This window comes from Strix aluco, chromosome 1 (assembly GCF_031877795.1).
Source record: "Strix aluco isolate bStrAlu1 chromosome 1, bStrAlu1.hap1, whole genome shotgun sequence".
In the NCBI taxonomy this organism is placed as follows: domain Eukaryota; kingdom Metazoa; phylum Chordata; class Aves; order Strigiformes; family Strigidae; genus Strix; species Strix aluco.
The window spans coordinates 8,687,084-8,704,324 of record NC_133931.1 but is presented as its reverse complement, the minus strand read 5'-3'; the positions used below and the strand labels follow the sequence as shown (position 1 = coordinate 8,704,324).

The window sequence follows — 17,241 nt, the reverse complement described above, 5'->3', positions numbered from 1 at the left end:
TTTCTGTCAGTGGAGTGATTATCTTCAGGCATGAACTGCAAAGGAGAATATTGCGGTATCCATTTCTTGGTGTCTCTGAGCCCAGCTTAAATGCTTCGTGCAAGATCAGGCTTTAGTCAAACACAAGCCATGTTTTAAGTGATAGGAAGCACTTGAGCTCAGCAGTCAGGAAATGGAAGAGCCTTGGCTATCCCAGAGATCAAACCAGATGGTCTGACAGATACTTCTGGCTGGGAACTCTATGTCTGAGCCTGGAGAGTGCCTATCTTTAACAAATAAAATATTGCTGTACAGTTGGCTCTTTTGGGAATGTAGAATTATCAGGACATTTCATTGGTTTGACTGTTTTCATTAGATATTTTTTGATCTCACTTTCTGTGTGGTGTCACTGTTATTGCTGTTTGTATTGTCTATAGCATGCTTCTGGGCAGACAGAAAGCCTGCTTCCAAAGGAGTCTGCAGCCTTGCAGCCATCAGAGAAACTGCATTCATTTGAAGGGAGTGCATGTGTTAAAACGAACGTGGCTCAAGCAGGGTTTTCAGTTTCAAGTCAGGTTGGAAAAACAAGAGGTCATGATGTGAGGAGAGGAAGAAGGTTTTGGGTTTACAGAGTGTGGGTGAGAAAAACTAGTTGCAGTGAAGTTTTTAATCGTTACATCTGTTGTGAATCAGTTTTGAAAAACTGCAGAAGCGAGTTTCCAGAGTAAATGAGGAATTAAAAGACATTCAGCACTACAGTTTGTATGGCAATTGTCTTTTTCAGGTATGTTGGAAGACAGGGGTAGAGCTTACAGTAATAGTCCTGTGGTGGGTTGACCCTGGCTGGATGCCAGGTGCCCACCAAAGCCACTCTATCACTCCCCTCCTCAGCTGGACAGAGGAGAGAAAATAGAACTAAAGGCTTGCGAGTCAGGATAAGTACAGGGAGAGATCACTCAGCAATTACCATCACAGTTAAAACAGACTTGACTTGGGGAAAAATTATTTTAATTTATTACCAATCAAATCAGAGTAGGATAATGAGAAATTAAAAACTAAACCTTTGAACACCTTCCCCCTCAGCAGGATCAACTTCAGTCCCAATTTCTCTACCTCCTCCCTGCCAGCGGCCAGGGGGATTGGGAATGGGGGTTGTGGTCAGTTCATCACCCGTTGTCTCTGCTGCTCCTTCCTCCTCAGGGGGAGGACTCCTCACACTCTTCTCCAGCGTGTGGTCCCTCCCACAGGAGACAATCTTTCATGAACTTCTCCAGTGTGAGTCCTTCCCATAGCTGCAGTTCTTCATGAACTGCTCCAGAGTGGGTCCCCCATGGGGTCCCAAGTCCTGCCAGCAAACCTGCTCCAGTGTGGGCTCCTCTCTCCATGGCGCCACAGGTCCTGCCAGGAGCCTGCTCCAGTGTGGACTTCCCATGGGGTCACAGCATCCTTAGGGCATCCACCTGCTCCAGTGTGGGGTCCTCCCCGGGCTGCAGGTGGAGATCTGCTCCACCATGGACCTCCATGGGTGCAGGGCACAGCTGCCTCACCATGGGCTGCACCACGGGCTGCAGGGGAATCTCTGCTCTGGTGCCTGGAGCACAGAATCACAGAATCACAGAATCGTCAAGGTTGGGAAAGACCTTGAAGATCATCCAGTCCAACCATTGACCTAACACTGACAGTTCCCAACTACAGCATATCCCTAAGCGCTAAGTCAACTTTACTCTTAAACACCTCCAGGGATGGGGACTCCACCACCTCCCTGGGCAGACCATTCTAATGCCTAACTACCCGTTCTATGAAGAAATACTTCCTAATATCTAGTCTAAACCTTCCCTGGCGCAACTTGAGGCCATTACCTCTTGTCTTATCGCTTATTACTTGGTTAAAGAGACTCATCCCCAGCTCTCTACACCCTCCTTTCAGGTAGCTGTAGAGGGCAATGAGGTCTCCCCTCAGCCTCCTCTTCTCCAGACTAAACAACCCCAGTTCCCTCAGCTGCTCCTTGTACAACATGTGCTCCAGACCCTGCACCAGCGTTGCCCTTCTCTGGACACACTCAAGTCATTCAATGTCCTTTTTGTAGTGAGGGGCCCAAAACTGAACACAGCACCTTCTCCTCCTCCTCTTCCTTCACTGGCCTTGGTGTCTGCAAGGGTGTTTCTCTCACATGTTCTGACTCCTTTCTCTGGCTGCAGTTGCTGTGGGTTTTTTTTTTTTGCCTTCTTAAATATGTATCCCAGAGGTGGTACCACCACCACTGATGGGCTTGGCCTCGGCCAGCAGCGGGTCCATCTTGGAGCCAGCTGGCATTAGCTCTGTTGGACATAAAGGAATCTTCTGGCAGCTTCTCACAGAAACCACCTCTGTAGCCCCTCCACTACCAAAACCTTGCCACACAAACCCAGTGCAAACCCATATATTTTTTTATTATCTCATCAGAATAGCAAGGGGTGCTATTTAACTAAAAGCTCCTGAGCTGTGAGACATCTGAAGCAGAAAGCTAGCATTCAACTATGTGAGAATAGATGTGCCCAACAGGTGGGGGGAGAATTGGGATGCACCAGACATCACCAGTGAAGGTCTGTGAGCTATGAAGTCCCAAGAGAGAAATTTGCAAGAGGTACCAGCCTCAACTCAGGTGATCACAACCTTACATCAAAGCAAGAACTCATCTTCGCATAATATTGATTTGCATTCACCATTGTGAGCTGCAACATTTCCTAGTGTCTAGCTTAACCTCTAATTTTGAAATGAGAAATAAAGAAATGCTTACAAAGCTGCTGGACCCTGAACTAAATAATACTGAAGGCTCTGCCTTCCATTTTCAATGCCATCACTTGTTACAGTAGGTACTATTGCCCAACACTGTAATGTTCCCACTATTCCTGTGAATTTAGCAGGACAGTGTAATACTGCTGTTGTGGATTGTGCAACACAGCTGCAACCACTTCTTCTCAGCAGTGCAGTACTGAATGTTTTCATCCGGGTTGTTGTAAAAAATGTCATCGGAACTTCCTCTGATGACAGAAGTTCAATCCATAAGGACAGCTGAAACAAGAACTCTGTGTGGCTTCAGTTCCCTGTCAGGACATTCTAAATGATGCTAAGATTGGAAATACCCTGTGATGGCAAGATGGCAATATCTCATATTGCTTAGAGCTTTGTTTCCAAAAAACTACTCTGCAGAATTATCTGAAGATCACGACTGTTAGTTTTAAAAGTGAATATTTTAGCTCTTATATTTATACAGGTACAGGAGAATTCCTGGAGAATTAAAAGTCAGAGGACTAACAAAAAGAACACAGTGTTTGTTATTTTTGAGCTGATCTCATGATTTTTGGTTTCCTGATTCATGATACTGTCATGTTGATAGTAATATGGGTGTCATGTAATGGAAATAAACAGTTCCTCCGCTACGTCTGCTTTTGCCTAAATAAGCCTATTTTTTAAAGCACACAACTGCTTCATTTCTGGTTGCTGGGACTAATCACACAAATAAATTATAGTTTTACAGGGAAAGAGGGAAATGTTGAGTGTAGCTATGTTATCCTCTGTGTCCTGAGCCTGCCTCTAATGTGGCTACAGCATTTGGAGATTTCTTTTTATGTGAAAACTGCAGGCTCAAAAAGAAAGAAATTTAATTCTGGGCAGTCTCCAGCTTCTGATCTCACTTATTTGTTCCTGAGGTTTTTTTGGTGAGAATGAGGAAACAATGAGCCTGAATTGTAATGTGAATTTGAAAAACAGAGAACTGGTACAGTTTGTTTGCCTAACTTCTGTGGTAAGAGAAGCCTTGTTTCCAGAGCCTGGAATGTATTTCAGATGCACCAGGGGAGGGAACATAATGGTATTGCTTCCAAATACTGCTTGAATGATGTCCCAAGTTCCTCTATCACCCACTTCCAGTCCCAATAAAAATTAAACATGAATAACAGTAGAGGATACCACAACTCTTTCAACCCCCAAACGCAAGACATGCTTCCTAAACGTGAATGTTATCAAAAAAAGCAGACTGAGGAAGTGGCCATTACCATGGAAAATAGGAGAAAAAAACAGAAGAGCACATAAACCTGTTCTAACCACTCATGCAAAGAACAGAAAATATCCATAGCTAGAGTTAGGCTCCAAACAAGAACTGTCCTCACCCCCGCCACATACAAAAATGTATTTGCTGAAGTTTTGGGGTTTTTTTTTACTTGCCAAGCTTGGACCATATCTAATGCAAGCCTTTACATATCCAGTGCTGTGACATGACAATTTGCCTGCCCAGGCTTTTAGCTCTCCCTCTTCAGAGAGGACCTGTGGGACACTTCTATCCAGAACTTTTTGCAATCGTTGTTTGACTCAGTACTTGACCCAAGGGAAGTCTTTCAGTTTATAGAGATCTCAAAGACAGGGGAACTTTTCACTGCTTTTAAAATCCCTGGGAGGAGATGTGTTCAAAATCAAGCACACTAGGATGTTTTGCTTGGTCCCAGTGAATTTTTGGATTCCATATGTCATCTGGTCTCAATACTCTCTTTCCCTACCAAACTTAGGGATATGGTGTAGTTGAGAACTGTCAGTGTTAGGTTAATGGTTGGACTAGATGATCTTCACGGTCTTTCCCAACCTTCATGATTCTGTGATTCGAAACTTAGCCTTTTAATAAGGCAACTTCAGAATTTCCACAGAAACAGACACTTTCAAAATTTGTGAAACTTTCAAAATTTGGGAAACTGAAGCCAGTTTGGTTTTGTTTTATTTTAAATGAATGCCATTTAGAGGTACTGGATATTTTATAAAACACGCTGAACATGTTCAGATCTAATGCTGAAAAATATGTTTGCCAGAGTAGTGGATAAATATGGTGCAATCGTAGATCTAATTTCTCTGCTATACCAAGGAGGCACATAATTCCTTGCTCCAAATGAAAAACAAGGAAGCTACTTTTCTGAGGGAAGGTGGAATGCCATGTTATCCCTTTCCTAGTCTCACTCATCCTAGTTCCAGTGAACATGCTCTTCCAAAGGCCAGTCAAAAAAGCAACGACCCCATTCTGCGTCCTGGGGACACACCTACGCACAGAGATATTCTCATCAAGGATGTTTTTCTTTCTTTCTTATGACCAACTGAGTCATTGCACCTAGTCAGCAGCTGACAGATATCATGCTTTACAAACACAAAATAGGCCACCTCAAATCCCATGTGAGGATAAAGCCCATTGCTCACTCATGTTCTCATCTAAATCAAGGCAGGAAATTAGGAATAAGACCAAGTGGTGTTTCTTTTTCTTTAGTTCTTCTGCCTTCTTGAAAGCAGAGGTGGCTCTTCTACTACCCCAGGATTGACAATTTTTGCTTTTTCCTTTGCTTATCTGGAACCATCTGTATCTCAGTCATTACACTAATAACAGTGATTATTTTCCAGATCCCCTAAAAAGGAAGAGAAACCTTTCAGGAAAGTAGTATCACTGGAAATTCTACATACAGTGAACTAAAAAAACTCTGTCTACATCCAAATAATAAATGCTTTCTAATTATTTTTGGAAACCAGTTTCTCTAGTTCTGAGCAATGGTATCCTATTAATATCAATGGGTCTGCTTGTTCGAAATATAAAAAATGTTCTGGGTGCTGGCCAGGGCTGCACAGAGTTCTTTAGGCTCAAAGCTTTGAGACAATTTCAAATTAAGGATTTGCTGTTTGTTTTTGGTTTCTTTTTAACTTGCTCCTAGTTTTACGCTTTTTTCAGACATGTAGTTACGCTTTGAGAAAATTCAGTAAGAAGTAAGTTAATCAGTTGAATAGATCGGGGTCTTTCATATCATGCATCTAGGGTTTGGGGTTTTTTTAGAAGACAGAAGCTAATCTTAGCAGTTATTATAGTAAACTGGTATAAATGTTTGGAAATTAGTCATTTGAACCATGTCAGAGTTATTCCAGCCTTCTTGTTCTAGGTCAGATTTTATCAGATTTATGCTAATTTATCTGCATTTTCAATAAGTAGTTTTCATGGTTACTCAACAATGTTGTACCATCTTTTCTTGGTGAGGACATTTTCCATGCTGGCACAATGGTAGGAAAGAAACCAAGTCTGGAATAGAGATTGGACTGTAGCCTGTGCTCTGATTTTTACATCTTCTGGCTCTGGTTGATCTTCTGCAGCTTGGTTTAGCCTTTTGTTCCTACTACCTTTGTTCATAGCTCTTCTAAACCCTCACTGCACCTTGGGTTAGCTATCTTAGCATTTCTAGCCTAAATTTATTTACATTCAATATGAATAGTTAATGCCCATTTGGCCTTGTACCAGCTTTGTCCTAAGGTATAAATAGTTCTTCTTGGTGGATTAATTTATAAAGGTCATGCCTGCTCTCAGTCCTCATTTATTACAGTTAAGGAAGAAAACTCTATTTAGTCTCCTCTTGTAAGATGGGCTCTTCATTCCCTGATATATCTCACAGCTCCTACTTTGTGTCCATTCCTGTTGGAATGTTTCTTCCAGCAGAGTTTTCAGAAACATTTGTAATTTGGTTATAGACATAACATAGACACTTTTCTGAGGTTTAACCATGGCAGAGCTGGAAACGGCCAAACCTATTCTTCTCCCCTTTGCTTTGATGGTTAGAACTTGCTTCTTATGACTTAAATAGCAGTGTTTTACAAGCTTCTACTGGGCAGATTTTGCTTCTCATCTTTTTTACATGCACCAGGGGACCAGGTGTTTTGACAGGATGTGTTGACTGATATTGTCTTTCTTTTCTAGGGAGGTTCAGCTTTTTCTCCAGCATCCATTATTTCGGAGAGGAGAGTGCAGAGGCAAGCAGCAGTCCTGGCTGAAGATGTGGGATGCCTTTCATCTACCAGTGAGGAAATTGTAGCCTGCCTCCGCCAGTTGCCAGCTCGTGTCCTCAATGATGCACAGACTAAGGTACCCCATAGTAAAATATATGTCATTGGCAAGGAATCAAAAAGTTGCCATTGACGCGAAGCTGTGAGGAAGCTTAAAAAATAAATTGGGCTGAATCCTTGTGAAAGAGGAACTGGACTAGCATTGATGGAGTGATGCTGATGTCTGTGACGTCCAACCCTGACCTATGAACACTCACAGCTTGATTCTCATTTAGAAAAATTCCTTTTACACTAATTTGACTACTTGTTTCAAAATTAATCTAAATATAGTTTTTGCCTTCTTTCAGTCCTCTCTCATCTGTCCCTGAGTGTTACTCTAGAGGAGAATCAAGTGTCTGTAGCTTCAGTAACTGCATTTTTGAAGAAAAAGAAGTGGGGAGGTGATGTCAGTTCTCTGTCAAGTGGGAGACTTGTGAAAGTTGCAGTATAAATGATTCTAGAGATAGATCCTTTACCCACAGATTAAAATACATTTTCTGATCAGGACCAGCATAGACCCAATCCCTAATTTAAAACAATATTTTGATGATTTTGAGACCATCTATTCTCTTGGCCTATTCATCTTGTTTCACCTACTGAGACTGTCAGCACAAGCATTGTTTCCTGCCAATGGTGAGCTTGCGCTTACATTAACTGTAACTGATCCCTTGTTCACTTGAAGGCTATCAACTCGGTTGTCTGAAGCATAGATAAAATGAAAATGACCATGGTTAGCTAATTTAACTGCATTATTATTGTTTTTTTGATAACATAGCTCCTAGCTATAAGTGGCCCATTCCAGTACTGGGGTCCAGTGATGGATGGAATTTACCTTCGGGAACCTTTAGCTAAAGCCCTGCAGCGCCCTCAACTTCGGAAAGTAGATCTGCTCATTGGAAGTGCTCAGCAAGATGGGCTGATCAGCAGAGCTAAGGCAATTAAGGTAGGAAGAGATTCACTGTTAATGAATTGATAGTATTACTATTATTACACTGATGATAGTAATCATATGCATCCAGGACAGATGCTTTTTGACTTCTACAATTTGTGAATTATACTCTATGTAAATATACAAAGGCATTGTCCATCTCCAGCCAGTACTGTTTAGGCTGATTAATGGCATTATTATATTTGACGATTAACATTACTGGGGGACATACAAAAATGTAAGAGATCAGCAATGATTTAGCATGTATTAATATGCAGCAGTATGTTTTATTGTCTCTAAAATCCGATTTATATTGCAATCTCAGTTGTATCTCACAAAGAAGAAAGCAAGCTCATAACTTGGTTATGAGGTTCTTCACTGTGCAGCACCACTAAGTCAGTGTTTTCCCTGCCAATGTTTTTTTTGAGGCAACCTTCTTCTATGTTACCTTTAAGAAGTACATTTTCTTGTAAAGTAGATTCTGAATATGGACCAGCTGTGACTAAGGATAGCACTGGCTTGATGTGTGGGCTAAGGTTTCAGGGCATAAACTGGTGAAATTAAAAAGAATTGTGTCCATGCTGTACTTTGGATGTAATAGTCCTCATTTAACAAATTAAACAATTTGTTTAACACTGCCAAAATAAATTAAATGTTCCAATATGCTCAGATATATGCTAAGAAATCAACAGGACAATGTAACATGGTAGGGATTATTTTGAGGATTATCTAAGTGAACTGCAGGTCAGTTGCTATTTTTCTGTAACTGGATTTCATCTCACGAGGCAGGGAAAGGTCAATCCCAGCTTGTCTTTGCTGGTAGCAATACTTCAGAATTAATGACAAAATCACCCCTCTGAAAGAAGGCTTTCTGACCCACCTGAATAAAGTTCATATTTCTTGTTTAGTCTGCATCAGAAGTTTCCTTCTCTTATTTCATGTATCTTTACATCTTTTGGAATCAATTAAAAGAGGATGTCAGGCATAGGAAATGGACTGGGATGCTGGAGGCCTGAAGATAATGAACCAGACCCTGTGAGAGGGGAATAAACCTCAGTAACCTCTTTACAGGTCATGTGATGAAGACTAGGAAATTAACTTCTTTCCTTTACCACTATTTCCACATATGACAGTTGTCTGCAAACTGAAATGAAATTTCATGATGTATTAGAAATTATGCAAAAAGTCATGGTGTTAATGAAAGCCACAAGTACTAAAAGCCATTACTGTCAGGATAAAAAGAAAAGGAAAAACATTTGCAAATGGGAGGTTAGCTGTAAAATGTTGCCTTTCCAAAAACAAAATCTGGAATATCTTCTTTATTTAGAGGTTTGCAGAAAATAAGATTGGAAGGGGACTCAAAAAGTTAGTGAAATTCAACCCTAAGAAATGGTCATATCTACCTCAACCTGAGAGACCTCTTTTAAAATCTATTGTTGGAGATCTTCTGATCTCCTTGTCAAGGGTTTAACTATCCTTACTTAGAAGGATAGTTATCTCCTTTACTAGCTATTATAGTAGTACCTACCTTACTTAGTGTTATTGCTGTAAATCAGATTCCGTCTCTATTCCAGAAAATTCATAGTGTTCATGGTAGGTGTTCATATTTTGTTTTATCCCTTTTGACTTCCTTAAGCTTTCTTCCATTTTCAGTAAGAACTGATGATTTTTTTAATGCACATTCCTCTATTTCTATTTTTCTGTGTCTTCAGGTTTTTAGGACTTGAGGGAATATCACTGCTTTGACCAGTTTGTATTCCTGTCTTTGGATTGTTTGCTTAAAGACTTGCTGCAAGGTTAAAGCTTCCTGATTTCTTCCTTGTCCATGCAGTTAGTGTATTAATTGCTAGGAAACCATAATGCTTCCTCTGTCATTGAGCTATTTAAGAACATGCATTTTCCAGGTCCTCAAGAGCATTTCTACATCATAGTCATGACCGTGCATGGTTGCAGTCAAAGTCAGATGATAAAGTCCTGAGTAGGTCACAGACATATTCAGCTACAGTGGGAGAAACTGGTGCAAGCGCGGTGGTTGTTACTGAGCAGTCTGTGCCCAGTTTCCTCTGTCATAATGTCATAAGGGATCTTTGATCTGTGCTAATTGTCCTCTCCCCACAATAGACCTAGAAGAAGGACTCGAGACAATCCACACTGTATCCCACTTTATTCATTTTAAGGGTTACCTTGAGGTAGATCTGACTAACATCTTTCTGGGGAAACGCGAAGCTGGTTTTACTGACATATTAAGGAAGGTGGGAGGGCTTAGCTGGTGGGCAGAGCACTGAACTCAACTTAGGGAACCAAGGCATAGTTCCTAGTTTGCCTCTAACTACAACCAAGTTATTTAATCTGTTCTACAAAGAGGGGACCAAGCCTCCCTGGGGTGAAAATCCATCTGTAGATGTCCTCCAACTCTGTAGAGAGAAGAACCATGCATGCATTTGGGTAGATAAATGGCACAGATAAAAGTTCCTGTGGCACGTGTATGGAATTGACAAAGTAAGTCCTTCATTTTATCTGCTTTAGGATGACTGATTTCAGTGTAGTCAGATGCAAAGAGTGGGGGATAGAAAAATTTAACCCCTGCTGACCTGTTCCACAAGTTCCTGGGAATAGCTATGCTGGCAAATTCAGCCAAGGGCTTGCTCTATTAATCCTGGTCTTGCTTTATTAATAGTGACCCCGTAAATGGTGAGGAGACACTTCTAGTCATTTGGATGCAAGCAAGCTTGAAACATGATGCAAATCTTATCACCTTAGACTGGAGTTGCATGCGTTTTATAAACTCTTAGCAGTCGAGCCTTAGGAGTGAGAGTAAAACCTCTAGACTACAACCAGACCTGAAGGTGGTAAATTCAGTTGGCACCATGTTGTTCTGTGGGGGATTACTGGCATTTGGTTGTGTTGGGTGTCTCTGTACTCTCACTGCAACACTGTGCTTATGCCTGTTTAGACCTTTAGTATTAAAAATTAAATAGAAAGACAGAAGGCACCACTTGTGCTAGCAAAACATTTATGTTCGATTTGTTTACAATTAAAGGCTGAGGTCTCTCAGTGTTGCTTGCAGCAGAGAGTATGCTGAATGTTTGTGCTCAATATCTTGCCCATGGAAATGACTGTTTTATGGCATTCACTTGAATGCTTATTCATGTGAACTGAGACAGATTTGCCACTTCCTGGAGCACTTCATACTCATCCCCAGTGCAGCCATCAGATGGCTGAAACTAAGCGAGAAACAAAGCAGAATTTGTTAAGGGAATGGCAAGTGGTACCATAATGCACTATTATGTGGCATATGGAGCAGTTAAGCCTGAACTCGTTAACTGCAATTCCTGTGGCAGACCTTCAGGGATATTAGCTTTGAGCAGCCATAGATTAGGGCAGCTGAGCAGAAACCTCTAAAAATGTTGATTTCAATTCCCAACTGAACAAAATTTTATCCCTGTGCTATATGTGATGCTCAGGTGGGAGGTTCTAATGGTTCCTACTGGCATTAAATATATGGATTCACTCATGCTGCTCTATATCTGTGTTTCTCTATATGCGTGTAAGTCAGTATAGCCCTGTTTATACCCTCCATATGTTCTGTGCCTACTATGTAATCTCTACATTGCAAGGATTGTTAACTTTCCTTCTAGTTGGAAGATTAAGGTTGTACTTTATGTGTTTTCTTTCTTTTTCTTTCCCTCCTTAGTACAAATCTAGTTGTCTACAGAACCCAGAATCAGAACATAGTGGAGAGGATAGATAGAAATATATTTCTATAAATTTATTTACCTCATGTAAGCAATTGGATCTTTACAGTCCAGAACTACCATCCTGCACTATATTACGGTCAGTTAATTTCTTTATGGATAAAGGTATTCAGCAGCATACAACAGATGGCAGATCTGTATATATTAGTTATAATGACCAGGGTAGCACTGTCCTGATAAATGCTATTAGTGAGGAGAACGGGCTGGTATCAGATCTATACTTCATCTTGCAACTAGCTGAAATCCTTGAAAGACTCTGCTGAATGGCTGGCAGGTCTTTCACCATCTTTAGTGACAACGTTTATCAAAAGCCATTTAAGACCTAAGAGCTGTACATACTCTGCTAGTGTTATCACTATTCCAGTTTGCCAGAAAAGTACATTTTGCCACTTGGCAGATGTAAACATTTGGTCTACCTATGGCTACATTTTCTTTTTAAATAAAACACTGGAACAGATTCTTTCATATGTTCCAGAAGGTATGCTGCAGCAACAAGAACAGTAAGCATTATATAACACAGCATTTAGGCAGTGTTTATGACAGCTCTGCATCACCAGAACAGTAGAAAGCAGTGCACCTGCTGTCTTTAATTATTTTCTTACTTTCTAAAAAAAGTTGAAAACCCCATTGTAACTCTGAGGTCAGTTGCTAATACCTCTTTAAAGATTAGCAGAATGTAAATTGTTTTACATAATGTGCAGCTGTTTCTATTAATCTGGTAGCAGCTGTTGTATCAACTACTGTTTGAAAATTGTTCCTTGGTCATACATTTTCTAATGGGAAGCATTTTGGACATAGAAAATTGGTCAAATTGAATAAATTTTTGAAAAGTTAAAACTCTTCATCTTTTTAATGTTTCATGAGTTTTATTTTGAACATATTGTTCTGTTTTGTTCTATCAAGTCAGATGTTTAAATTATATTATAGTCAAAGCGACACTTGAGAAATTTCAGATTGTGCTATTTTGGTGCTGGTTGGGATGAAAAATCTCAGAATGTCTTACAAATGCCAGTTCTGTTTCTCATCCATCTCTGCCTGTTGAGTCCTCTTTCATCTGATTCAACACATCTCAGGAATCCCACTCTATTACCAATGACTGCTGAGAAAGGTCACTAGAATTTTTGGGGCATTTTAAAGATCACAGAAACTAGTACATAGGCGCAGTAAAAACCTAAGACCAACCACACTGAGTCAGATCGAAGGCCCATTTATCACAGAATGCTGTTTTCAGCAGTGGGTAAGAGTGGATGTTTGTAAGAATAGAGTAAGCAAATCTGATGCTTCTGCTAAATGCTCTCCAAACCTCTAGCACTTTGCAGCTCAGGGACTTGCTAGCCTGAATTGGTCTTTCTGTATTTAATAACCTCAACAGATTTTATTTTTCTTTTAAATTCAAAAACTTGTTCATGAAACTTCATCTTCACCAATTTTGGCATCTGTAAAAACATGTGGCAGGGAGTTCCTCAGCTTGTGTTGTATGACAATCCATCTCCTTCTCCGTGGTTTTCAACCATAACGTTTATTTGATCCTTGGTATTTGATGAAGCAGTGAAGGACCAGTTCCTAGGATACATAATCAATAACCTAAGGTTTTTTTTTCTCTTTCTTTTCTGTTTTAAGTGTCCATGACAGGTGTAGAATAAGGTAATAAATCCTTTAAAAAAAACTCAGCAAAATGAAAGCATTGCATGAAAGTTGCTTTGTACAGGATGCTTTACGTGTAAGATCTTGGGCTCTGCACTGACACAGAAAAGCATGTGTTCTTAGCCATAACTGCTAGCCAAATCCACCAGCCTCAGTCATCAAATGAGAGATTCCTAATTAGACAGCAGCAATGCTTCTGCTGGTTAGTAGGGACCTGAATTGATGTGTACCGAAGCTGATGGAAAGACTGCTTTTGAATTCAGTGAACTTGCAGTTAGGTCTTCACGGATAATTTCTATTTCTTGCAGAAAAATATACGTGTCCTTGCTGTATTTAAGCTGAATGATTTTGCAGGCAAGTGTGCTATGCAGTTTCATATGTGGCATTTATGCACATGAAGTGACGTGTCATGTGTGAGCTGCAGATCTTTTTCAAAATACAGCTGTATTACTAAAACTGGCACCACAGGACTCTTTTCACATTGCATGGGCCAAAATCTAGGAAAAGAATAATTTGTTACAAATACAAGGAAAATTTCCAGATCTTTCTGAACCCTGGGATATTTGGTAGTGTTTTGAAATCCCTTGTAAAGTCACATATTAAAAATGCACAAAGCATTAATGTCAGTAAGGACAGGCCTCAGCCTCAGCAGACGGGGCCTTATTTTCCATCTTTCATTTCTGTGAATCTGTTGAAAAGTAATTATTCCCTCTCTACTTTCTGTATAGGGTTGTGGAAAGACCTTCTAGCAGTGTGATGAAAACCAGCTGTGGGCCATCAAAATAATATGTGCAGTAAAACATCTATGGTAACTGTACTGAGCAGACACCAGCCTATTTTGCATCAGACTGACTCCCCAAAATAATTATAGGTGGTTTATTGGATCTTTCTCTCTGGAGTTCTTATACCAAGTTTCAGCCAGCATGCACCTGCAAGGTGCCCTTTTTAGTAAGGACACAGGAAAGTTCAGGTTACACTTCTTTTCAGAAAGTTACTCTGTTTCTTAACTTGAAATAAATTCTCTCTCTAAAAAAACCCTAAAAAGTAAAAGTCTGAATTGATAAAATAAAAAACTTCCTCAAGGAAAGATGTGCTGAAAACTTGCAGCAGTCTTTAGCTTTGGTGAAAATAAAATTGGGTACACAGTTTGGTATAGAAGATGGTCCCTCTGCTATCAGTAGTTCTGTTTTTACATTGGCACTCTGCTCTGGGGAAAATGCCTTTATGTCAGAGAAGGTTTCAGACCACAAATCTCAGGAAAAGGGCATCTCACTGTAAGTCTTTCTGAAAGGCCCTAGAGGTTATGAAGTTTGAAGATCATAGCTGGTACTCACATAGGGATTTGGAGGACAAAGATCTCTCCTCCAGGGCTAAGACAGATATTATTCCAGAAGGGACCTAAATGCAGGCCTTATGGCAGCCACATTTTTCTGTAAATGGTCCCAGAAAAGGCAAAGTGATATAGCCATGAAATGACTATAGTTGATGAAGCAGTGAAGGACCAGTTCCTAGGATACATAATCAATAACCTAAGGTTTTTTTTCTCTTTCTATAGCCATGAAATGGTTATATGGCATGTTCATTTTCTGGATTTTCCAAAGGAAAGGTATAATATCTCCGTCTCTCCCCTCTAGTTTTCCTTTAGGGAGCTCATCAGAAAGACAGCATCAAGCACACCTACAGTGGAGAACTATCCATGTGGACTACTTCTGTCAGAGCCCATGGGCTTTCTGTAGGTTTAGAGCTACATCTGCACAGCATGGTACCTATGATTTGGATTTACTAGATTAAGGATTCAGTCCTATAGTCTGTTTTGAGGAAGCCAATACTGCTGGCTCGTGACAGTCTTGGGAAAGCAAAAGTAGGACTGTCCTCTACTTCTTCCCCTAGGAATCGGAGATCAAAAAGGAAAAAGGACTTGTTCCAGCAGAGGGAGATCTGAGCCTATATTGTTCCACTAAAAACATATCTTTTTTTTTGTTGTTTGTAAATTCCATGTATACATTTTGTTCTCAGAAATTTGAAGAAAGTCAAGGAAGAGCCAACAGCAAAACAGCCTTCTATCAGGCTCTGCAAAATTCTCTAGGAGGAGAAGACTCCAACTTGTTAATTGAAGATGCAGCTACGTGGTATTACTCCCTTGAACACTCAACTGATGATTATTCATCCTTTTCCAGGGCTCTGGAAAATGCCACCCGGTAAGGAACTCTTCCTATTACAACTGTGTGATTGGGGTTAAGCAAGGTTTGTTTCGCTTATCTCAAGTGTGCATTTATATTCCAAAAAACTTGAGAAATTCTTATGCAAATGAACAGAAAATGGGGAATATTTATTTTCTGTGAGGTTTCCAATGTCATTGGTAAACAAAAATTGAATTGACTTTTATGCCTTGCGAAAAGTTTGAATTGTCTCTCCTGAACTGAATATTGGACTCAGACTACTAATGCTTCTTTGTGTACTCTTTCATGTCAAAGATGTCTTGGTTGTTTTGCATACTCTGCGTCAACTATTCTTTGAGTCCTCTCATCCCTGTGATGGTAGAAGAACTAAGAGACTGGCTTTTTTTCACAAAGAGTCACCTAATTAAACAGTTAGATACTTTTCCTAGTTTTTGGAAATTTAGAGAGTGGTCAAATTTGAAAATTTTGATTTGATTAAATTTTATGTTATGAAACCTGCAAAATATATTTCTTCACAATGTCAGGTGAGTATCCTTTGTAAAATGGTGAAGCATTTATGAATGTTCAGAAAAGTGGCTCCCAACTATATTCTGTGCATTGCTAATCTCCATTTTACCCATGGCAGAAGAATCCTTTTAAGCTTATTCACATTTCCTTTACCCATGTGTAATCATTTATGCCAGTGTACAGTGATTGTATCATGTCACCCAATCCGCATTTTTCTCCCTTTATATATGGTTTTCCACTGTGAGAGAAAGCAGAATTGGGCAGTAGGATGCTTCTGTAGGAAGTCTTCTTGTGGAGGTGAAAGGAGAACACACAATATCTAACTCTTGCTTTGTTTGATCTGTCAGGACACACCATAGACTAACAGTGCCTCCCAACCTCTTCTGGATGAAATAGTTGTGATGAAATGTCAGCAGACACATGAGCAACTGACCTCCAGTATATACACTCCCATACTTTGCATGGAAACATTGCAGGCAGAGACCATTGGGAAGTGGAAGATGAGCAGTGGGCCATGTTCACACCACCTAGTATAGATGTATAGCTTTGACCCTTAACTGGGTGTGGCATCAGGGTCCAGCAGTTCTGAATAACAGTCAGTTTGAAGAGTTCATTGCCTTGTTGAACTAGGACTCCACAGCAGTTATGACGCCTATGGTAGGTCATAGAGACTATCTTTAGCTTGGGTCACATGGTGGTTTGGTCTGCAGAGAAGACTGTAAATTTTGCTCTCTCCCTGATGGGCAGCCAGTTCTCGTTAGCCAGTTACAGACCTTGAGCTGGGGGAGGGGTAGGCCAGTTTTTCTGAAAGGAGGCAAATTGAGGGCAAATCTCCTTACCTCCTTTTTCCTGCCTCTGTGCAAACTCAGGGGATGAATGTATAAGTGGACAGATTTTCAGAAAATGAATCAAAAAACTCTTTCCCTATTCCTGTCTCTGCTTCACAAACAAATTTGTTATGAAATCTCTTTACATTTCTAAGGTGATATGTTTTATAAGCTGGTGGTTTGAGTCCTAGTGTGCCCGTCCAAGCTGTTTCACCTCTGTTCTGAACTGACATCATAGCTACAAGTTTCTGGTACCTGCGCTCTCAGTGTTACAGATTTCTGTCCCATCATAAGCCTCTCCATGAGACCCTTAGAGACAAAATGTTCCTTTTAGTGCTCCATTGGAGTTGCAGGGCATTGCTCCAGAGGAGCCTCAGGGAGCAGGGGATGAACAGGAGCCAATATTCACTTGGAAATATCTGATCCAAGACAGCAGTGACTAAATCTGTTTGGGGAAGGTTTCTGGGTGGTCCAGGTGTGCTGGTGCATTGAGGTCACGGAGTAAACAAGCCAGAAGGCTGTGGGTTGAGCTTTGTTCCATTTACGGAGTC

At 40.4% G+C, this 17,241-nt stretch overlaps 1 protein-coding gene across 1 annotated transcript in view; it reads left to right on the top strand.

The window, feature by feature from the left end:
* The window catches only part of TG (thyroglobulin), a 162,003-nt gene that overhangs the window by 122,151 nt on the left and 22,611 nt on the right, over positions 1–17,241 (top strand). The window contains exons 42-44 of the mRNA XM_074837627.1: positions 6,725–6,889; positions 7,625–7,792; positions 15,193–15,374. Coding sequence (XP_074693728.1) covers positions 6,725–6,889; positions 7,625–7,792; positions 15,193–15,374 — 515 coding nt within the window. The remainder of the gene's footprint in view (positions 1–6,724; positions 6,890–7,624; positions 7,793–15,192; positions 15,375–17,241) is intronic.